The sequence below is a fragment of the Portunus trituberculatus genome, chromosome 46 (genome assembly GCF_017591435.1).
Source record: "Portunus trituberculatus isolate SZX2019 chromosome 46, ASM1759143v1, whole genome shotgun sequence".
NCBI lineage: Eukaryota > Metazoa > Arthropoda > Malacostraca > Decapoda > Portunidae > Portunus > Portunus trituberculatus.
Genome location: NC_059300.1, coordinates 26,847,808 through 26,871,517, shown reverse-complemented (window position 1 = coordinate 26,871,517; position 23,710 = coordinate 26,847,808). Strand labels below are relative to the sequence as shown.

Genomic DNA, 23,710 nt, shown 5'->3' with positions numbered 1-23,710 from the left:
ACTGCCACCCAACAAAGTTTCCTTGGAGAAACATCTTCTCAGGGCGAATTATCAAGCAGGCATTTATCACCGCTGCCTCAAACCCAATCCAAGCATCCCGCCGCCAAACAGCCATGGATGGACAATTGATGATGGTGTCCTCCAGGTTAAATGGATGGATCTACTCCCAGCCCCAAATTCAGTTCTTGAGCTGGCAAACTGCAAGTGCAAGAAGAATAAGTGCCATACCAAATCATGCACTTGTTTCAAGAACAATCTAAGTTGCACAGAGTTTTGCTCTTGCACTGATTGCGAAAACAAAGATGCCCCGGTAGAGGAGGAACATTTCTCTGATGATCGGGATTTGGGGGATGAAGGGATAGATTCTGATGAAAGTGAGGTTGAATCAGATGACTAGACATTCCTTACAAATGGTAAATGTGAAAAATTATTTTGCAAATTGAAGCATGCGTCCAAACTCTTAAATGCGATTTCAGGCTATGCACTTTTTTCAGATCAAAATATAATATCAATGTTCCTTTAATCAATCTGAACTGCTGCTACAAATTTCAAATTACAAAATTTTCACCTAATCTATAGAGTAACCTAAATGAAGAAATAGAGCAGGTCTTGTTAAGATGCAACTACTCTGGATGTTGTCAGAACTGTTTTATGTTTTGTCATGTAGCTGGTGGGAAGGGGTTAATTTGACATTTTGTGTAAATTATGCTAATTTTCTCAGTTCTCTGCATGAAAAGAATCATATTGATGTATATATATATATATATATATATATATATATATATATATATATATATATATATATATATATATATATATATATATATATATATATATATATATATATATATATATATATATATATATATATATATATATATATATATATATATATATATATATATGTGATTTTACAAACTGTATGCACTGCAAAACGGGTGGTTGCTATGCAGCTACGCCCCTTAGCAAGAACTTTTCATTAAATTTCAATAAAGTCATTTTTCTCGAAAACGTGCAAGTGTTGTTTGTGGTAGCAAGCTGAAATGTGTTCTCTATGTTCATCTTCATAAAAAACAGGAAGAGTTTTTTAGTTACCAGATGTGCGCTACAAAAATTCTTTTCTAAGGACATTTTAGGGTCACGTCTCATGGCCTAATAAAGGATGATTTACTAAGGTTGAAAGCCTTGTTGAAGGGACCGTGCCCAGCTCGATCTTCCTCCTCGGTCTGGGCTGCTTCTGCATGGGCCTGTACACCCTTGAGCCTGACCTGTGCGACGGCTACGGCCACTGCTGTCGGTTCGGGTATCGGAGCTCGAAATGTAAGTCGGCACCGCGCTGCAGGTACTGCTCGGGGGGTCATCCTTCCTCCCACTGCCTGGAGAAGATATGTGCACACCAGAGTCGTCCCACTGTGTTGCAATTGTGGGGGAGACCACAACGCCTCTTCGCCCCCACCCCCCTTGTTCTGCCAGGTCCAGGGAGCCACAGACCCTCAGCACTTCGTACTGCACGGCCCCTCCAGTGTGGTTTTCCGGCCCGCCGAACCTGTACAGCACAATACTTGGACGAATGGCGCCCCGTTCTGGTCCGACTTCCACGCTCTGCCTCTACCAACCGTCCAACCAACCGGCAGCATTCCCGCCCCTGCCCAGCGCAGGTGCCGCAGCGATCAGTCTGGGGCGGCTCAACCTCCCATACCTGAAGCAACACGGCCACCTATCATTGTGCCACCCAGAACTGCCCCTAATTATGCTAGTGTAGTAGGAGCTGCGGGCAGCCCTCGCGTGCCTGCGACCTTCCAGGATGTGGTGCAGCTCCTGCTTGAAATCCAGGCCGGGGTCAGGAACTTGAATGTAAGGGTCACTGCATGCCTTAGAGCGACAACGCAGCCAGTCCTCCGCCCCAGCCTGCCCCGAGAATCAGTCCCGGAGTGTGCCGGCCAGCCAGCGGCCCCTGCCAGTGTCTGCCCTGGTCCAGCTTCTCTCCAGCCTGTCTCCGAAAACCAGCCCCGGATTGTGTCTGCCAGCCCGCGGCCCCAGCCGGGGTCTGTCCCGGTCCAGCCTTTGCCCCAGTATGCCCCTGATAGCCATCCCCGGAGTGTGCCACCTAGCCTAGGATTGCCATATATGAACTATAAAAAATCTGAAAACCTTCACTAACACCTGATTATGGCCCTGATATGATTCTGGAAAACATGAGGCGGCGTTAGAAAGCTGCGAGCACCGACTTCATACAGGATCCATACACGTCAGCGTCTTGACCGAAACCAAACCAAAGCAGCTGCCACTCGGTGAACCTCTCTCTCTCTCTCTCTCTCTCTCTCATCATTTCAACCCAAGGACATTTAATAAATATGATTTTTTAAAAGTTACTGATTGATGGTGAAATTCCGGACATTTGAGAGATTTTCAAAAATTCCCCCGGACGCAGATTTCGTTATATGAATTTCAGACATGTCCGGGAAAATGCGGACGTATGGCAACCCTAACCTAGCCTTCGGCCCCAACAAGTGACTGACCCGGTCCAGCCACCGCTACCACCGCCACCGGCCTCTCTCCCTGAGGCCCTGACTGTGCCGGACCGCACGCCTCCGCGGTCTGCGTGCTCCACTGGAGAGGCAGACCTGGTGATGGACTCCTATGACATGGAAATGGATGATGAGGAGGAACAGGCAACCAGGGCTCCTCCCACATTTGAACAGTTAGAGGCCGAACTCGTCATCATATCTGAGGAGCTCTTTCGGGTGAAATAGGTGTAGTTATCCCAAGTTTGTGGTGCGGGGAAGTAAGAACGTCGTTACCAGACGTGTGGCGAGACTTGCTCCATCCCCTGACTGACGGAACTGAGACCTGTCTGCCCCATGTTTAAGGGGTGGCCGACATGGCCCGACCTCCTTCCCCACTTGTTGTATACACTGCTACAACAATAAAGTTATCAATCAATCAATCAAGTTATTATACGTATGTACCACGTTCCACCAAGTTTTATATGGCGTGTATTTGCATTTTGGCCACTAGTTATTACCCTCTTTCATATACAAGCTTTCAAGGGAGGGCCTTCAGCAGGCTCACTATCGTGCAAATTTACGTCGAACAAAGAGTACACATTCACAGTGGATGGTAAGCACAGAACAAGCACCTGCCTGCAGGTCGATCGATCAAGACCGTGCATGACTTCTCATGAATTCATTTATTCATTTATTTATCTATTCATTCATTCTGTAACATTTTTTAGGAATATTGACAAATCTAAATATAAATTTTAGTTTGTGAAACGCTTATACATCTCTATTGTATGTTGGAGAGAATGGTGATATCTTTGCTGTTCCTACAAAGAGGAATGTGATATCTAACATGAGTGATATTATTTATAAGCGAAAACAGTCTCTGATATCTGAAGGGAAAAAAATAAATAAAAACAAATAAAAGAAAATAAAAGAAAAGCTTAAAAATAGGGCTTCGCTGGAGACACTTGTAAGATTCCCCGTCAAGGCATATGCCTTTGCTGCTGACTTGTGGCACCTCTCTCACTGAAGCGGGGAAGCCCAAGTCATAGCCCATAGGACTCAAGAAAGCCAAATAAATCAGTCAGCACTCGGCAGCACACAGCAGCAGTGTTGCTAACTTAGTTTTTTTTTTTTTTATACTAAATCTAGCGCTTTTTCAAGTTATTTAGCGCCGATTTTTTTTTTTTTTTTTTTTTTCTGTTTAGAGCAGTGGTATTCATTGCGCGTCTCGCGAGCCGCTGGCGGCTCAATTTACGGCTCTCGAAAAATAAATTAATAAATGAATAAAAGCAAAAAAAGCAGACTTTCACTCATCACAGCATTAAGTAAGTTTGGGCTTTGTTTTGCTCTTAATAACAAGATATAATATAGGCTAATATTACCATGTCTAATTTATCTTATTTACTACATTGCACTAGCAGCCCAGTACTACTTAATTTAGTTGAGTTATGCTAGCTTGCACTAGCTGCGGCTTTCTCATGTGTTTAACCCAAGTGGCTCCCGTGTAAAAATTAGTGAATAACACTGATTTAGAGCCAATTACGTTTTTTTTTTTTTTTTTTTTTTAGTGCATTTGTTTTTCATTTAGCTCCAAATTTAGCGTCATATGACTCATTTCAGTATGTGGTTTTTTCTATGTTCTTCTCCATCATGTACTTTTTTTTTTTTTTTTTAGGTGCCATATGTACCGTATGTGATATCAGTCACCCAGAAGCTTGGTGTATGCATTTTTAACTAGCAATGTTGATTGAATTACTTGATATTAATGATTTTATAAATGTGAAAGGCTTTACTTTATAAATAAAAGAAAATTTCAGAATTTATGATAGTTACTGGAAGCGTTGGCAGCTCGTCAGATTCGTGTCCAAGATACAGTTTTGTGTATTGCTGCCATTCCAGTCTGAAATGCTAGTTAAATTGAGGTACCTTTTCTATTGGATAGTAATTTTGCAGACGATATACTACACTTTTCTGGATGTATGTATTATAATATGTTTGAACTAATGACACTTTTACCTGACATGGCAATTGCTGCGACGGACTGACAGTGGTATCTGCATTGATAGGGTTTCAGGGATGGGTAAAGAGAGACGCGTGATGCTACATATATTTCCGCATTGAATGTTAAGTGAAAGAACCATTATTAGGGATACTATACAACTTTACGAAAATTAAGCGCTTTTTAGAGGTGGATACAGCGCCCTTTCAAATTATGAGTTGGCAACTCAACCCAGCAGTCAGACACTTGACTCACTGGAGCAGTGCTTCCATTTTAGGGTAAAATACCTAAACTAGGGTAATTAGGCCCTTCTTAGGGTAGTGTTTAGGGTAATGCATAAACTAGGGTAATTTTAGGGTAATCTGCCGTCCTATGGATAGGTGTGCTTGGAATGGTGCCAATCTGGTGGCAGACTGGTTCTCTTTCATGTTCGATTCATGTACACAATCATCCCCCTGACTTGTATCATCCCTACACCCCCCCCCACCCCATCCCCTTTCTCCCCAGTCTCCACTCACCCGTCTACTACGCGTACACGTTTTGGACCTTCGGTTAGATCACATTTCACACACACAGTCAGTCACTTGCGAGGACGAGTCCACACAGAGCAGCCGCAGTAGTGGCTGTAGTCCTGTGTGTGTGTTTGGGGTTGGGGGGGGCAATATTTAAACCTATGCATGATAAGAGTGCGTTAATCAACAATTAATGGGCAACTTCGACAATATAGGGTAAAACACTCGAATCTAGGGTAAAATTGACAAAAATTTAGGGTAAGATTTCATCAACTCATGGAAGCAATGCACACAGTCTGCACTGGAGTCAGACGTCAGTACTCAGTGAGAGTGGAAACAAGGTGGTGTTCGTCTCTCCTACAGGGCGTATTTGGGAGGTAAGTCAGTAGTTTTTAATTTTTGTTTAATATGGGGTACGTAGTTTGGTGTCGTATAGTGGTCAGGTATAACAACAGTCAAATATGGAATATCAGGCTTCACTGTTACCAAGGAAGTGAAGGCTTGTTGCACCATCTTAAAGATACAATGATTGTCACCCAAGGATAGTATTCGAAGATATATAAATACCATTGACTCTTCATCAACTGGGTGGCAGATGGCAGTACGTTGCTGCAACACCATCATGTATAGGAGTAGGGAAAAAGTCGCCAGTGATCGTTCAGATAAGGAAGCTACATGATAGATAATCGCCCAAATTAGTTCAGTGGTATGTTTCCATACTGTAAATTATAAAGATCGGTAATAAATCAAGTAAATGCTCTTAAAACGAACATTACTTGTGTGCTGGTCAGAGTGAATTAAGGTCTTTTTCGTGTACAAGTCTCTCTCAGTGTCACTGGACGGATCGAGACGTGGTGCAGCCAATTACGTATGTGACTCTCTCTCTCTCTCTCAGTCACTGGTCCCCTATCCCAGTAACTCCGGGCTACCACCCTAGTCTCCCCGGCCTACCCCTCTGGTCATTCCGGCCACCAATTATACTATATAATATAGAAAGGAATATAGTAATAGGCTTTCTTTTTATTAATTAATTAAGTAATAGAGTCCTACATTACATAGGTAATTTAATAACTACAATTTAGCCTAATCCACATATGTATTTATGTAAATTGTACATAGAAATGGATAAATAATATTTTTGAAAACAGTAAAATAATTGAGTGCATACATCCATTACAAATAACCAAATGGTAATTCTTTACAATACATCTGTTCCCTTATTCCCTACCCACACCCACCTAACCCCTCCAACAAGCTTGGGGGCCTGTGGGGAATCGGGGGTTTTGGGGGGGAAGCCAAAATAGGCGAAATATGGGGGTCGAACAATCTAAGGACAAAAACCGCCGTTTTCAAGGAAAAAATTTGTGGGAAAAAAAAATTCAAGAAGAATTTTCACTGAAATTATCCCTCCCCAGTCCCAGCAAGCTTGGGGATCTGTGGGGAATCGGGGCTTTTAGGGGGGGAGGTATGTTTAAGTGATATATGGACTTTGAAAAATCAAGGAAAATTTCCCCAAATGTTCGAAAATATCCTTAAATATAGGAGTTTTACATAACCCTCCCCCCTACAACACTAATCTAACCCTAACAAACATAACTAACGTAACCCAACCTAACCGGGAGGGGCTGCGCCCCCCCCGGACACCCCCAACAACACTAACTTAACCTAACGTAACCGAACCTGACCGGGGGGCTGCGCCCCCCTGGACCCCCCCTACAACACTAACGTAACCTAGCCTAACCGGGGGGGGCTTTGGGGCAGCTTCCCTCCCCCCACACCGGTTCTCTTATAGCTTCACACAATATGCCCTGCCTCTACCAATACCCCTCCTCACAATACCTTGGCTTAACGAAAGGATGAAGGTCCTGGCTGGCCCTCTTCTCGATTGTACACTGACTTGTATCGCAGGAGCGATGATTTCCCAGTAATCAAATGTCATTGGTGGCCATTTCTGAACTGCGCACACAGATGTCTTTGTGCACCTGCCTGCCCAGCTGTGCCCTGCCTACGAATACATATAGCAAATTCCCATTGGCGCAGCTCGTGGTGTTAAGAGGTAGTGGCACGTCATTGGACAAAACTATAGACACAACAAGAATCCTATTCAGCAGTTACCCACTAACCCCCAGCTAGAACCAAATGCAAGTCAGTGTACTGTTTATTTGTCATTTCCGAGTGTGACGGAGCTCCGTGTTAGATTCTGTGCGGCATAGAAACCTTTTCGTCCCATTTAAAGCCACCATAGACGCGACTTAACCAAAAGTTTTGTGTTTACTACAAGCCAACATAGTCCTCTACAAAATATGTGAATTCCATTATTGTAAGTGACACGGGCGTATTAGAAAGATTTTCCAACCAAACAAGTCTCACCATTGAATTTCTTCCGTATCAATCGAGATCAAATGCCATGTCTTCCCCATACGCTTCTGAAGAAGTTATGAAATAATGCGAATATAATAACAAAAAAAAAAAAACATAAGAAAGGAAGGACGGAGGGGAGATTTTTCATTATACCACCACTATACAGTGTTCCTGCAAGTAAGGTTGTAAGGGGTCTTTTCCGTTTGGCGTACAGTGCTAAAAGTAATTTTTATATAGATTTTTTTAATGTATTTTTTGTCCGTAGAAACCGAATTTCACAATATTTTTTTGGAGAAATTAATAGTTTTTGAGTTATTTGCCTTTAAAGTTATTTTCTTCCTATCTATTACTGAAGGAATTCACTTAAAAAAAAAAGACGTAATATTCAGTATTATATACAATAGAAAAAACGAGGTTAGGTTAGGTTAGGTTAGGTTATTTTGTAAGTCTCACCTCTCTTAGATAGTTATTGAAATCCATCATGGTATTATGGTTGATCTCTAGTTCTTCCTTGGCAAATTTAATAGTAGTATATTGTTTACTCCAGGAATATATGATCAATATTATTTTCTTGAGTGGTAGTACACTACCCTCTAGCCAAGTATCTTTCCTAATGGAAATGACCTGCTCACACATTTTCTTGCTGCATCTCCAACTAAAACTGTCATTTCTTTTCTTCAATTCCATATGTTTTTTTTTTTCTGCACTGTTTTTTACTTGCAATAACATTATGTTCTTGAAAAAAAGCAACTGCATCTTCTTCACCTTTAATATTTTCAAATATCCACTATAAGTTAACATTACTTTTATTCTCCATGATTTCACTCTGAAAATACAGAAATATGTATTAGATAGGGAGAAAATAACTTCAAAGGAAAATAACTTAAAAACTCTTCGTTTCTCCATAAAACGCTTGTCATATTCGGATTCTACGGACAAAAATACATAAAAAAAAAATCTATATTAAAATTAATATTAGCGCTGTACGCCAAACGGAAAAGATCCATAAGGTTTACATATATCACGGTATTATTCAGCTCTAATAAGATAAATGTTCAATATTTCTATGTGCACGAAAACATATGTAAAGCACTTAAGCATTAGTATTTAATGCTTTATGAGGCATCATGTCGATGCTCGCTTATTTGTGAGTGCGGTTCCCGACAATATGGCCTCGGAGTCACTCAGGCGATGGAGGTGTCACTCATGCGATGGAAAAACGCAGGAAAGCGGTGATTAAAGTACACATCTTATTTTGTAGTTAATACCAAATGTCGCAGTGCCAAATTGATTGTATGTGCATTTTATAGCTTGTGTAACATTCTCAAAAGTGTTTCATATCAGTGAGTAATGTTATTTTTAGAGAAATTGAGTGAGAACTTTGTCCACATTTCTTACAGTCAAGTCAATCAAAAACAAACCACCCAGTGAGTCAGTAGAGAACCTGCGCGCAGCCACCAGATACAGTATGTCAAAAATGGAAAATAGTACTTGGTATACTGACGTATACTGTGGCTTTTGACAGTGAGCACTTTGTACAAAACCATGGTTTGTTGACCATAAGTTCCCCATGTATCATACGACGGTAATCATCCTGACTAATGCCAGTGTTACACGTCCGGTGTTGCCACTGGTCACACTTAACACACTTAAAAGCATGCTAGCGTGGACGGACAACGGCAGAGCAAACAACACACGGAAAGGAAGCCATGGTTAGAATGGACTATATGCAGAGTTTTGCTGAAAAATAAAGTCATTTTGCGTTTCGAAACCCGTAAAGTATTAGGTATAATAGTGTCGATCCTGAGTTACTGTAGCTCAGAGCACGGGCCAATGAAGCCGATTTACTTACCTATGGACCAAAGTTCGATACCCGTTGATCAGGAAGTCGTTTTTTTTTTTTTAAACCCGAAATTATTAAACATATAATATCGATCGATGGGGTCGGCTGTAGCCGAATTACGATCTAACGGACCATCGTTCGATGCCCGCTCAGACAGTTGTGAGGCCGGAGTGACTTGGGTTGAATACATGATAGGCCGGAGTGACTGGTGCCGGAAGAACTAGGGGCCTGAGTGACTTGTTTCGCTCTGAATTTACTGTTTGTGATGCTATCCTAAATTATAATCGCGTAATATGTTTTAATAAGTACAGCGCATCAGTAAGAACGTGTATGGATTTGATAAATAACAGGTAACAGTGAAACCCTCAATCGTTAATCATGCAGCTTTATTTCTTATTTGACACAATAAGTTGGTGTACTTTTTGTGCCTCGTGTAGGCTACTTGGATATCAATGTATTGACGTAAAAGTTAGAGGTGACTGAGAACCAACATATGCCACTGTATTTAATTAAATAAATGTCTGATTACTAATACGAATATAGAGCTGTCTTATAACCAGAACTGGTATTTATAGTCTACTAGTCAGAAGACTTAAAATCCTATAGATAACAAGTAAAACATGATAAAACTGGTAAACCTTAACCCGAAGTAGAATACGTGGCGAGTGAAAGGTAAATAAAAAAAATTTGTTTATATCTTTTGAGCAGTACTTTATATATATATATATATATATATATATATATATATATATATATATATATATATTTTTTTTTTTTTTTTTTTTTTTTTTATGACTAATTTCATGTATTATGTCTGTAAGGGGTGACTTTCGACGTGCTGGAACACACCCCCTAATATTACATGTTATAATGGGTTCGGTATACGGTAATTTCGATTTGGGGTAAGGTTTTCAGGAACGCATATGTACCGTATAACGAGGACTTACTGTATCGGTAGTATCGGCAGAAAATAAGCCGATACCGATACTGAAACTCCTTAAATGGGCTGATAATGCTGATACCAATGCCGATACCGATACATCAGTACATCTGTAGTCTTTGGTACTAGATGCCTTCGCAGGATCATGGGGTACCGCTGGTATGACTTTGTGTCAAATCAGTGATTGTTCTGTGAGAGTGATTCAAGGTCGATTACCAGCTTAGTTCGTCAACATTACTTGGAAGCCTATCCTGCGTATTGGGTTGTCTCTGAAAGAGAATCCAGCATGGAAGAGACCAAGGGGACATCCACAGAACTCATGGCTGTGGCAAGTTGATGCCTCTTGCTGGGAGTTACTTGGCATGGGAAGAGGGCCTGCATGGAGACTTGCAAGGCTTGACCGCCTGGAGTGGTGCCTTAGGGTGATGTGTTCCCCAGCATATGCCTCCCATGATTGATTGATTAATGACCTTGTTTAGTCACATCTTTACCCAAAGACAGCTTTCCACCTCTCACCCAAGTCTACCAAAGCTGGAAAACACTGTATTATCTCATTTGTATGTATGATTTACCATCTAAATCATTGTGTCACAGTATGCCACGACCATTGCATCTCTTTTTAGGTCACATATATGGTAGGCAGCCTCGGAACATAGACATATCATGGAAAATAAGGAGTGTAACTCAAGCGTTCCCATGTATTTTCAATGGGTGGTCGGCAATGTTTTGGGTGTAAGGGGGGTAGGGGTAGCAGTGTACCAGTAGTGCACTGGCTTCACTTTTGTAACGTCATGCCGCTTCTGTTATTTAACCTTGATATAGACCCCTTATAACTACATGTAATTTATTGCCATCATCAGCATCAATCATAAGTTGCACAGCAAATTTTGTATGATGATGTAATTGATGATTTTTCATCAAAGAAAGCTAGAAAAGTTTAGTTTTAGATTGCACTTTACACCTGTACTTTCATGGGGTTAAGCACTACCTGATAGCAATCCAGTCACCCACGACACATTTTAATGCCAAGTGTAAACGGGATGAAAGACCTAGGTTGAAAAATCTGCTACAATCTGAGCATTGAATTCAGATTATGTTAATTATTAGTAGTATTTTTATTTATTCATTTTATTTTATTCATTTGTATTTGTGTGATGAAGGATTTGTGCAATTTACATTGGTGTTTACTTACTGTATTTAATTTATTTATCTTATTTTTTGTGTTATGAAAGATTTTTTGCAATTTACATGAGCGTTTGTGGCGTCAGATTGAAGGTTCGCCTATGGAAGTGATTCCCAAACTTTTTCAGCTTGTTACCCTGTGTAACATGCCATACTAAGCATATTACCCATTTCACCAAAATGTTGTCAACATTGATATGTATGGTTAAATTAAAACGCAAGACTCTCGGTCTCCATTACCCTTAAAAAATTGTTAAATTACCCCCAGGGGGTAATTTACCACCAGTTTGGGAACCACTGGCCCTAGGATATAAAAGACGCCAGGACCGCTGCTGCATGCACTCCCAACACTGACCTACTTATTCACGTTACTTGTCTTACTATAATAACACAGTTGTGTGTCACTCATAACCTTCAAACTTAAATCCTATCATCCATGTTGTGTTTTTATTAATTTGAAGTCAAGACTTGCCTCTAAGGGCTTTGTGGTGTCTATCCCAGGAAAGAGTTTGTGAATAGAATGTTGTGTATGGAAATTCTTCCATTAAAGTTGTGTTAATTTTGTGACAATTATGTCTGAAGAAGATAGATAGCTGTACCTAACAAAACCAACATTGTATGGAAGAGTATTTCCAGTACTAACTCAAGGTTGGGGCTTGAGGAGATTGTTCTGAGGCAGTTAGTTTCCTGGCAACCATAACAGTACAAAGATGACTCCAGCAGTTCTCAGGAGGAAATAACTTTTGACGGTTCCTCAGGTACTACATACATGATGACCTGCTGTCCCACCGGCGTGTCATGGTTGCTGGTGGCCTCCTATGCTGTGCTGCTGGTGAGTCCCACAGCCACCTTCATGTCATGTTGGAAGCACATACAAAATACATACAAGAAATTAAGTTAGAATACATCCATTGCTTGAATGTTTGTTGCATCAGAGAAATCATGTTGACTGATGTGGGACAAGTGCAATAATTAAGAAAATGGGATGTAGTTTCATTCTTTGCTTTAAAATTTCCTTTGGCTTTTTCTTTCTCTAACCCTGTGAGATATTTATTTCTGAGCTTTTTTCCTGTACAGCTTTGCTATCCTTTTCTCCTGCTGTTACCTTTCTTTAACTGTGTGCGATATTTATTTCTGATGTTTTCCTGAACAGCTTATGCTGGAGGGAGTTGAGGTAGGAGAGAGAGCCTTCATCTTTGCTGTCCTTTTCTCCTCTTGTCACCTTAATTACTAGTCTTTGGTATAGTGGAAAAAAAAACAACAACTAATAAATTGATAATGGCAGCTGTATCAGTGATAACCAAATTGATAACTGCCGATAAATTTATTGTCCAATAAACAATAAATAAAACATTGGAATTATTATAGGATTTACCAACAATAACAATACTATATTGATATTTTTAATTGTAAATTGCAAAATCCAAATTTTTATTTTATCTTTATCTCAGGAAATTAAGAAAATTATTGTAAAAACTTCAATTTTAATGTTTATCATGTCTCTTCACAAATGAAAAGTAATGTTTTAAGTCAAATAACTACATTTGATTATTTAAGCTTAAGATTAACATGCTCATGTTCCAAAAACTAAAATTATTGATTATCACTAGTTTGGAACCAAAAATATCTTTATCAATGAATCAATAACATGAAAAAGTAACTATGGGATAATTGAAAACCCAATATCATTATTGCAACTATTTATCAGAATAATGCCCACCGATGGTCCTTGGTCAGGTCACCTAAGGAGGAACACAAAGTTTGTTGTGGTTCATTTTCCTATGTAACTATGTAACTCTCTCTCTCTCTCTCTCTGTTTTGATATCGTACGTCTGGCTGCGCCACCCAGCTCCATCTCTCTCTCTCTCCACAGTTCCATCTATACGGTATAAGAAATTGATTTATTATGGAGACAGGAAAACCCTATGGCTCCTGTGCCTCCCCCCCCACCTGTACATACATCTTGGTCAGGCTCCAGTGCCTGCTGAAGTGCTCTCCCTGGGAGCTGCTTAGCATCGTCTTGACTGAGTGTGTGTATGTAGAGAGAGAGAGAGAGAGAGAGAGATGAAGCACAGTTTTTCACTTACTTGAAGAATGTTGGCTATACTTTTTAGATTTACAGGAGACAGAGTGAAGACCGTATTTAGGAAAGCATCATGTACGAGTAAGTACCAAGGTGGCAAAACATAAGTGTGTAGGGATGCCTCACATATAGGCAGCAAAGGTAGTGTATGAGATTTATCCTGAGGGTAGCTTTAGATGACTTATTGCCTAAAATGATGTATGTATATTCATGCTATTTCTCAGTATCGATTGTAGTTTAGGTAAATCTGAAATTTTGCAGGGTGTAGGAGGAGTGGGAATATGGGTGTCAGCTAACAACTTTTGGGAGGAGGAACCTCTTCCACCAACACCTCCTCAAGCACCTGAGGTGACAACTACCACTACAACTACCATTCCAAACCCTTATCAGTATCATAGCAGGCAAGTCTCATGGAATAACTCACTGAGAGCCTTTTTATTTTATTTTGTGATTAATGTTGAAACGGAATCACTTCTGTAGTCTTCAACTCAATAGGAATGGAAAGTACAGTGGAGACTCAATACACGAACTTTTCAATACTCAAACGCATAAGTTTGATTTAATATTAGAAAAAATATCTGATAGTCGAAGGTCCACATGCATGGTTGTAAAGAAAGGCTTCCTAGTGTCCTCTTCCCCCTCTGCCAGTTGTGACTTGTGCTGCTGCGGTCATCAGAATAACATTCTCCTGCATTCTATCTGTAGTCTTTCATTTATAAACTTGCATTAACACCAAAAGCTTATTAGCGGTGAAAATATCTGGTAATCAAATGGCTGCACATTTGGTCATATACAAAGCTCTGTCATCTCCCTTCTCACAGCTACCGCTGTACCATTCTGATACCGTATTACTGGCAGTACTGGTATTACTGTAATACCGGTATAACGGATGCCAGTGCGCATCCTTAGTCCTGCCGTGTCTTTGGAAAAACAACAATCTTCTGCGTTCTGTCGGTAGTTTTTCATTTAGAAACTTATGATGGCACCAAATAGGCTTATTAGTGATGAAAATACGGAATTTAGGGAGATTGCAAGTATTAGTGAGCCACATCCCTTCACTAGTGGATTCACAGGAATCACACCAAGAGAAAAGTTGCAATGTTTTCATGGATGGGGACTCATCCTCCAGCTACCTCCCTCCTTCTCCCCACCCTTCTCCCCTCTTCTAAGTTATCCATCACCAGCCATCACTTATGGCATGTACAAATCAAAATTGTAATATGAAAATACATTGAAATTTTTACAAACTTGAGGTTTTGCTAAGATTAGAACAAATTACCTGATTTATAGGTATCAATAGTCAAACTTTTTAATACAGCCATTGGGAATGAATTAAGTTTGAGTATTGAGTCTCCACTGTACAAGTTTTGCCATCCCAACCCCCAAAAATGTAATAAAGATGGATATAACTTCGACCTCTCCACCTCGTGACTCACAGGGAGCTGTATGCTACCAGTAATGTCTTGGTCTTAAAGAGAGAGAGAGAGAGAAGCTATGACATTTTTTCCTGATATGTTATTTTTGCTTATCGTTGCCCATCACTGACCACCTTAAAGTGTCACCATATATTTCTATGATTCACTTAATACTGCAAGGTTTGCACTGATCCTCTACTCTAGAAATTGGCCAATACCAATGCATCAGTATATCTCCTAAATGACAGGAGTGAAGAAGTGAATAGTTCATTACAGTCTGCTTATTGGATTCTTTACTACTTTCCCTTGTAAGTACTTGTTGCACTCAGGATCTTATTACCTGTCAGGAAGTGTTAGTCATATGATAACCATGAAGTTTTCTTCTATACTGGTTGGTGCAGATCATAATTAAAAGCATTAGTATTTATACAATTCTGTTCTTTTTTGTTTCCAGAAATGATAAGAAATTAGCTCCAGACACATACAAAGAGTATGTTTATGCAAGCAGGTATTTTTCAAGAGCCACGAGTGATGCAAGGCTATATGTCGTGCTACCCTGTGCAACCTCTGTGGTGGTGGCTGCCTTGGTATTAGTAGCTGGCCTCCATTCCAGGCAGTTCTTCTCTTCTACTTTCGTAAGTTGTTTGCTTAATCATTTTGTAATGAATGTTTAAGATGATGCATTTCATGGTTATCCATAGTATCCTCTGTGTTAGAGGTAGCCAGGACTTTTGGGTGTGATTATGAATGCACCCTAAAAATGAATTATCACATCTTAGCCACAAGTCTTCTCTAAATATAAAGACAGATAAGGAGCAAAGAAGTAGAAAATGAGGACAGAGAATAAACTGTTACCTACAATAGTACCCCTCACTCATTGATAATCACTCATGTTGGGACCTGCTGTGGGCAAATCACAAGTTGATTCTGCACCATGTCCTAGGTGAGAGTACACTTTGTCATTATTTGTAAAACAGAAAAAAAAAATAAGATAATATAAATTGTCCATTCTTTATTTTTATTGTGTGCATACAAGTAATGTGGGTGAATGGGAAATGTGTTCTCTCAATGCTGACCTATTTCATCTTCAATTTCAGAGCCTGTATAGCACACTGTGTTTGTGGATACTGACTCTTACTTGGATCATCGTGTACCAGAATGTAATAGCTTGGAATTCACGCATGAATCTGGATTCTGTATGCTGGATTGTTGGCTTCCAAACTGGAATAATGTTGCTGCTGTCTGCTCAGGTGTGTTAAATTCTTTCCCGGACTATTTAGAGGCTAAGAGTTTTACATATTTATGTATGTAGATCTTTTTAGCTTTTGATGATCCTCCAGCACTTAAGAAATACAGAAATATCTTATCAGCATAACCTTAACCCCTTTCTGTAGTGATGGTATTCCAGAGTGCTTCATGTGAAATTTTGGCTGTCAAAGTAATGAAATGTCATGGTTTTATCAACGATACACAGGACTTCATATTTTTGTTTTTTCATGACGAAGAGATAATTGACTAATTGGCACCTTATGTTTCAAGGACATTGGGTATGTCGGCCTTGGGTGATGATGAAGTGAAGCACAGCACAGGGCAGTGTGTGATTGGCACCTGTTACATCATGGCATCTTTTTCTCCTTCTGATCATGATTCTGAGTGTGATATGGGGAAGATAGATGGAATTAGGTAGATTAAGCACACTGGGAATGCCTCGTATAGGCCTGGCGGCCTCTTGCAGCTTCCCTCCTTTCTTATGTTCTGATGTTCTTATGACCCTTGAAACTAAATTGCAAGGGTCAAATGATAATGAAACTCAATCAGAAAAATTCATTAAGGGGCTATCACACTGGCCTATGATACGCGGAATGCGGGCCATTGTTCTTGGTACGAAACCAGGAACACTATCACACACAAGCTGCCCGCGTTCTTGCTATGCTAGGCAAACGGCCCACCAACCAAGACAAAGCCTAATCAAAATAAACCAGAACAAAACCATGCCGCTTATATCTCAACCTGTGCTTTATCCTAGAACTGCATTTGCACTTCCTCTTGTTGAAGAAAAGTAAGTAAAAGAAACTAGAGAAGAACCAAGATGTGCACGACGGCAGCTGTAGAGTCAGAGGTGGTTGCCATGAGCCCAAACTATTGACATGATATGTTTATATTTTACCTTTCTAAATTGATGAAATATTATTTAATATTTCAATATGAAAAATTTAGTCACGTTCTTTTTAGTTCAAATAAAAGGTTTTTATTATATATATTATGTTTAATTTTACATTGGGATAGCATACGGAGAACCAGGATGGATATAAAGCCATCCCAATTTGGTTCCACTAATCCCGGGCAAGTTCCTGCTATCTGGAGCGGATGTTCCTGGTTCCGCGTATCATAGGCCAGTGTGATAGGGCCTTTAGTGACTAAAAGTGTGTGTGATTAATGTAAAGTACCACAAAATTATAAGGAGCCCAAGAAGAGCTTGGTGCTGGTGAAGATGATCACTATGCCTGCAGATCACTGAGTCAGTAATGAAGTGGTTGATTGTGTAGTGCGTTGAGTCATTTAGGATGTACAAGTGTTCCTGAGGCAGCATGGTGGTGATTGAGAGATGACACTGCTAATATCATGAATAAAATAGTACTTTTCCTTTTCATTCAGGAAACATTTTTACATCACATTATATGTTTCATTTGAATGCCTGTGTAGTATTATAGGGAATATTGTGAATTTTTTTAAACTTTTCATTTTAAGTCCATGCAAATGTCAAGTGTGGTCTTTGCATGTGTCTCAACACATCAACCAAAATTAACTGGTACAGTGTTGAACAATTTATGCTATGCTGCACAGACCATCATGACACAGTTAGGGGGAATCATAGTGTGCCTCTAGTGAATCTTTATTAGGTGAAATAAGCACATGTTGTACACACAGATTGTGCTTTGTATGTGGGAGCTTCGACGATCAAGATCTGGCTGGCCCATCATCAACCTTCGCAGTTTGTTCACCGCAGAAGCATTGTTTGTGACTGCCAGATTGGTGAGTGTTGTGTGATTCCTGCATGGGGAAAATATCTATGGTTAATGGTGAAACTGATGTCTTATGAGGTCTGCTTCACACTGGGCAAATTTCTCCCAGCTTGTTGTTGTTGCCTGCTTTTGCTGTCAACAGGGCAAATTGGGCAGCTAATGATGTCATGCAGATCTTTCTCTGCAGTCGGGAAGAATGGAAAATGGCTGTGATGCTGGACTTGCAAGGAGTACTTGAAATGAAGTGACTGTTGTACTATAAGTACTTATAGAATAAGAATATATTGTACTTTTGAGTAAAATTCTCAACCAAAAAAATTAAGAAAACATGCCAGTGTGTCCTTGTGATTTGATTATGTGGTGTGTGTGATTATTTACAGTGCTTATTTGACAACTACAGCTGGCGAGATTAGCACTTTGTCATGATGGAGTCCCTTGTTGAGCTTTGCAAGAGTGTGGAAGCTTGCCACAAATGAACTAAGTTATAGTGGATCACGACAATTGATTGGTACTCGCGGTGTTGGCTGCAGGACCTGCTGGCTGTGCCACCTCAACCCTAAAGTGACTGACTGGTAACCCTGGCCAGCATGGCATTATCATGTCCTTGTTGAGACACCACCAAACAGGCTATAGGAACTGCCATGTGGAGCATAGGATTTATTACAACATTCTTGATCCTGCATCAGATGGAAAGCCATTAAAAACATGCACTCATAATGATATCTTATTTTTTTTTTATAATTAAGGGAAAATAGAATGGCTGAAAAGATGCTGGGTTGGGGTTTGTTGTTGGAATGACAAGGCGTTAACATAGCAACCTAGTCCCTATGTGACACTAAGCTCACTGTGTCACCAGTCTTACCAGCATAATTGGGCAACATGCTGAGAGAAATTTAGCCTGTGTGATGCCACCTTAAGACTCAAAATTGAATAAGGTAAGTCTCTCTCTCTCTCTCTCTCTCTCTCTCTCTCTCTCTCTCTCTCTCTCTCTCTCTCTCTCTCTCTCTCTCTCTCTCTCTCTCTCTCTCTCTCTCTCTCTCTCTCTCTCTCACAACAAATATAGTTCTAGCTTGGTGTAATAATGGTTAGCTATGCAGCCTTGATATGGACAAGCACAGCTATAGTTGTACAGTTGACTGTTTTTCACAAGTTAAACATCCATGACATTTGCTGTCAATTTTTAATTAATTGCCCTGTTATCAATCCATGCCTTCAAATATACCATTAGACAATTGTGTGCTGAAAGAATGTGTTTGTAAGAAAGTGCATGGTTTCTTTCCCTTCTCAGCAGCAAATACCACCAACAATTCACTGTTTTCATTGGTCTACCATTTTTTTCATTCTTGCATTCCCATTGTCTGTCACATGGACCTTTGGCTAATTATGTTATGTGCATTTGTTTGTGTAAGATGATTACAATATTTCCTAATTTCATTTTTTACACTACTCAAATCACACATTTTTATACTGTTGCTCATTTGTATCAGGCAATTTTCCCTTTCTTCATAGCTTTGTGCCTGCTTTTATTGTGTAATTGTTTTAATTTCATCTTTACTTGTTGCCAAGGTAAGTAAGTGTAGTAGTTTTGTGCTTATTGTGAACATATTTATATATTTCTTATGAATTTGTTGTTATTTTTCTATCATTATTTATTTGATTATTTTCAGACTCTCACGGTATACACCATCCTGTCTCTGGTACACTCACAAGTGATCCGTGGATTTAGTGTGAACCGCGAGAATCAATATGATTATTTTTATAACACTCCAGGTATCAGATACCCTCTGGTTTTGACTCTTACATGCCTCAGTGCTGCTTGCTACAGTGCTGTGGCTACCTTAGAGACAACACTATCCATGTTACTGGGGAAACTGCACACTTGTATGGTAAGTGGAGCCAGTGCACAAATCTTTTCAACTATATTGGTAAATTGACTGAATGAAGAAAGAATTTGTCAGACTAACTCTTTGTCAAACTATAAATTTTTAATCTTTAATCTTTAGACTTATTGATATTTTATGTACTGACGCATCGCACTAATTATTTTTTAGAAGTTATTTTAGCAAGGCCATCAAGAAACCTCAAAGTACATCACAGCACTCATAACTTTTCCTTTTTATTGGTGTGAAATTTTTTAGTGTTGTTGATTAAGCATGGCGTTGAGAGAAAAAGTAGTGGTATGTGTGTGTGTGTGAGAGAGAGAGAGAGAGAGAGAGAGAGAGAGAGAGAGAGAGAGAGAGACTGTCTGTAAGTGGTATGTGAGCATGGAAACAAATGTGTCAGTGCCATGTGCACCACACAAAATGTTTACTTTCTATTACTTGTGTTCATTTGGTCCATTAGTTTTCTTGAGGTTTATAGAGAGGACATGACAGACAATGATGATTTGTATGTCTTAGAATCACTATAAGCACAAAGACAATGCCAGGCTGAAATAAGTGCAACATACACTGTTAACCTGAGCATCCTTACCATTTGCCATGGATAAGCATTTATAAGTCAGTGTTAAAGTCAATATGTAAGTTAATTGTAGTTCAGATTACTGTGTAGGGATGTTCGTCTATAAGAGTTTGTGTGTGTGTGTGTGTGTGTGTGTGTGTGTTTTACAATTCAATCTTTCAGACAGGCATCAGTACTCTGCTGTCAGCACTTTGCTGTGTCACTGTTGCTGTCATCACTTCTCCTGTCATTGTGAAGATGCTCATCCAACCAGGCTACATTGATCCAGACACAATGTACCTTTCTATTGGTCTGAGCGTGGTGACGTTCCTACACGTGATTGCCTGTGTGGGCTTCTCATCTGCTTCAAGGTCACCACCAAGGATTGTCAATACAATACTGAACAGTGTGGGGCCAACCCTACATTCTCTTGGTAGTTTGAGAATAAGTGAACAGTTTTGGCACCGAGAACTACCGGAGAAGACAGAAAGAATCAATTTTATTTTCAACTTGACATCATCAGTGAGTATCCTTCAAAAATTGTCAGGCATTTACAATCATTATAGTAAGATAAACTTTTAAGATTCCAAGGAAGAAAATTATAGACCAAGAATCACCTGGACTTTACTTTTGATGTGAAGATTACAAAGAACCTAGAAAGATTTTAATTTGCATATTCTATCATAAATCAATTGTAAATAAGAAAAATTGATATAGCTAATTCCTCTCTCTCTCTCTCTCTCTCTCTCTCTCTCTCTCTCTCTCTCTCTCTCTCTCTCTCTCTCTCTCTCTCTCTCTCTCTCTCTCTCTTGAATGCCATATCTTTGTTTTAGTGAATTGTCTTGTGTATTGCAGTGACAAGTAAGGTGCAGTCACTGTAAGTTAGTCCATTAAAAGAAGTCTGGCTGAAAGTGGCAAGATGTCCTGATCTAGCTTGGTGTGAATCCAACATATTTGAAGTGTCTAGATAACAGAAAAATAATAATGATAATTAAGTTACGTTCCAGCCTTGATTCTACCAAATAATGAAATTTTTATTTTATCACATTGTCCTAAAAGTGTCATTTTCCCCATCAGTCAGGAATTATTGATATTATTTCTTACTGGCATAAATGCCTCAATATGTTCTTCAACAGTAGCTTGCAGGGTGTTTGAGGAATGGTTTTCCTGTTATTTATTGCTTATTTCAGATTTTCACAGTGTTTTCAATAATCATCATCGTAGCAGCTTGGGACTCTCCACTCTACCGAGCCTGGGGATCTGTCTTGGTGCTGTGCGTCAACTCTGCAATCTTGGTGCGAACTCTGCCACCTGTTGTGATGCAGCTGAAATTCAAGCAGCCAGAAAATACTCCAATGAATCAGGTGAGAGTTTATTTTATTTGATTTTTATTTCTATTTTTAGGTACTTCTCATCACCTGTCACACTCAAATTTTGCTTAGTTTCAGATGGTATATTGTACTTCATTCATTTTGGTTCAAATTACGTTGTTCCTTCCATATTCACGGAGATTAAGGAGATGAATTTTGTATTCAGTAAAGCACCCCTGGAACCTGAAAACAGCATGGATTATCAAAGATAATTCTAACCAAGCATCAATCATGAGTTATATTGTAATTTTACATAAATTTTGTTCATAATTTGTCTGAAATTTTAGCTTCTCTTGGATACAATTCTAGTCAAGGATAATCACTTCCTTTAAGGGATCAGAGTTGTACTCAGCACTTTTCTTTGGTCCCATGCCATTAAGTTCTATTTAATACGAGGTAGGTTGATGATGTTTCAGTGAGAGAATAAGAGGGGCTAGATAACAATTACTGTCATGTTTTACATGCTGTTATTAACAACACCATAATTTTTATGTTTCAGAAACTGATGAGCCTGATACTTGAAACTGTTCCTCTTTTAGTGGGAGCCATTGCAATGTGTGCTGAATTGTACTATGGATTAGAAATTTTTGCTGGTGTGATAAACATTTTGTTCTCTGCCTTCCAGGTAAGTTTGGATTTTTGTCAACTAACACATCTATGATTAATGGATTTTGAGAGTGTCAGATTTGCAAATAGTGTACCACTGTATACATTTTTAGAGTTCAGAGTTGATTGAGTAAAGTTTGTCATCTACATTGTTACAACAATTCCCTTTGTCCTCTGTGGCAGGTCTTCATCATCATTCATCTGCTGAAGAGTAAGATAGCAGTGATAAAGTTGAATGAAAATGAGCGCTTGACAGACAATGAGGAAGTTGCCAGTCAAGACAACACTGATGAACAGACTCCTCATGATCTTTTGGCCTGAAGGAGATCTATACATCCATATATACTGGTTTTCTGCACCTCATGTAATGCCAGGCCAGCCCTCTTTAATGGGGCTGTAAATGTTGTAATGCTTTTGTAGAGGGTCAGAAATGGTATTTTTTATGGCTTTGTTACTCACCTGTATCTGATTCATGAGTACTGGATGAGCAAACACTTCTGAATAATTTCACAGTGGAGATTTACTCCCTAAGTAATGAAGCTATTCATCTGTGGTTAATGCATGGTAACCATAACTTTCATAAAAGAATACATATATGTAACATATCTACACTGTGTAGCTGTGCTTTTAGAAATATTCCGTAATAAATCATTAAGATCCTAATAAGAGTAACATGCAGAGCGTTAAGTTACCATTCAGATGTGCTGACATTCTCCATCTGTGAGGCATAATGTGATGATTATTTTTCCGAGTCTCCTTGGTGAACGCTTGGCTGATGACAGAAAACATTGCTGCTATTGGTACTCAGGTTCCAGATCTTGAAGGTTTGTTGTTGAAAGCTACAGAGATGAAATTCATGCAGCTGTTCAAGAATTAATGTTCTCTCTCATTAATGTTCTCTCTCTCTCTCTCTCTCTCTCTCTCTCTCTCTCTCTCTCTCTCTCTCTCTCTCTCTCTCTAGTTTCTTGGATAACAAGGGGTGTCTCCCAGATGATGATAACTAAAAAAACAAGTCATTCCCCGAACTAAGGTTACTAAAATGTAATTTTTGGATTGTGCAGAAACAAATAAACTTTACACAGGATTAGAATGTTACTCCTTTTTCTGTGAATTTGCTAGTTTTAAGTCTATTTAAAGGTTTATTTGCCCGTAACACATTGACAGTGTGTGTGTGGTTCACTGTTTGATCTGCTGCAGTCTGACGAGACAGCCAGACGTTACCTTACGGAACGAGCTCAGAGCTCATTATATCTGATCTTCGGATAGGCCTGAGACCAGGCACACACCACACACCGGGACAACAAGGTCACAACTCCTCGATTTACATCCCGTACCTACTCACTGCTAGGTGAACAGGGGCTACACGTGAAAGGAGACCCACCCAAATATCTCCACCCGGCCGGGGAATTGAACCCCGGTCCTCTGGCTTG

General features: G+C 39.6%; 1 protein-coding gene across 1 annotated transcript; it reads left to right on the top strand.

Moving 5' to 3' along the window:
* Window positions 1-5,858: 5,858 nt before the first annotated feature.
* Window positions 5,859-23,370, top strand: LOC123519976. The gene is made up of 11 exons (XM_045281733.1): window positions 5,859-5,886; window positions 12,103-12,176; window positions 13,689-13,828; window positions 15,297-15,477; window positions 15,940-16,092; window positions 17,771-17,875; window positions 19,533-19,751; window positions 20,488-20,826; window positions 21,495-21,668; window positions 22,174-22,299; window positions 22,464-23,370. The coding sequence occupies exons 2-11, from the start codon at window positions 12,114-12,116 to the stop codon at window positions 22,599-22,601; spliced, it is 1,638 nt and encodes a 545-aa protein (XP_045137668.1). The 5' UTR covers window positions 5,859-5,886; window positions 12,103-12,113; the 3' UTR covers window positions 22,602-23,370.
* The last annotated feature ends 340 nt before the right edge of the window (window positions 23,371-23,710 follow it).

Coding starts and splice junctions, on each gene's coding strand:
- LOC123519976 (XM_045281733.1), top strand. CDS start 12,114: ATGATGACCTGCTGTCCCACCGGCGTGTCATGGTTGCTGGTGGCCTCC. Junction 13,829..15,296: donor CCTTATCAGTATCATAGCAG/GCAAGTCTCATG, acceptor TTTTGTTTCCAG/AAATGATAAGAAATTAGCTC. Junction 22,300..22,463: donor TTTTGTTCTCTGCCTTCCAG/GTAAGTTTGGAT, acceptor CCTCTGTGGCAG/GTCTTCATCATCATTCATCT.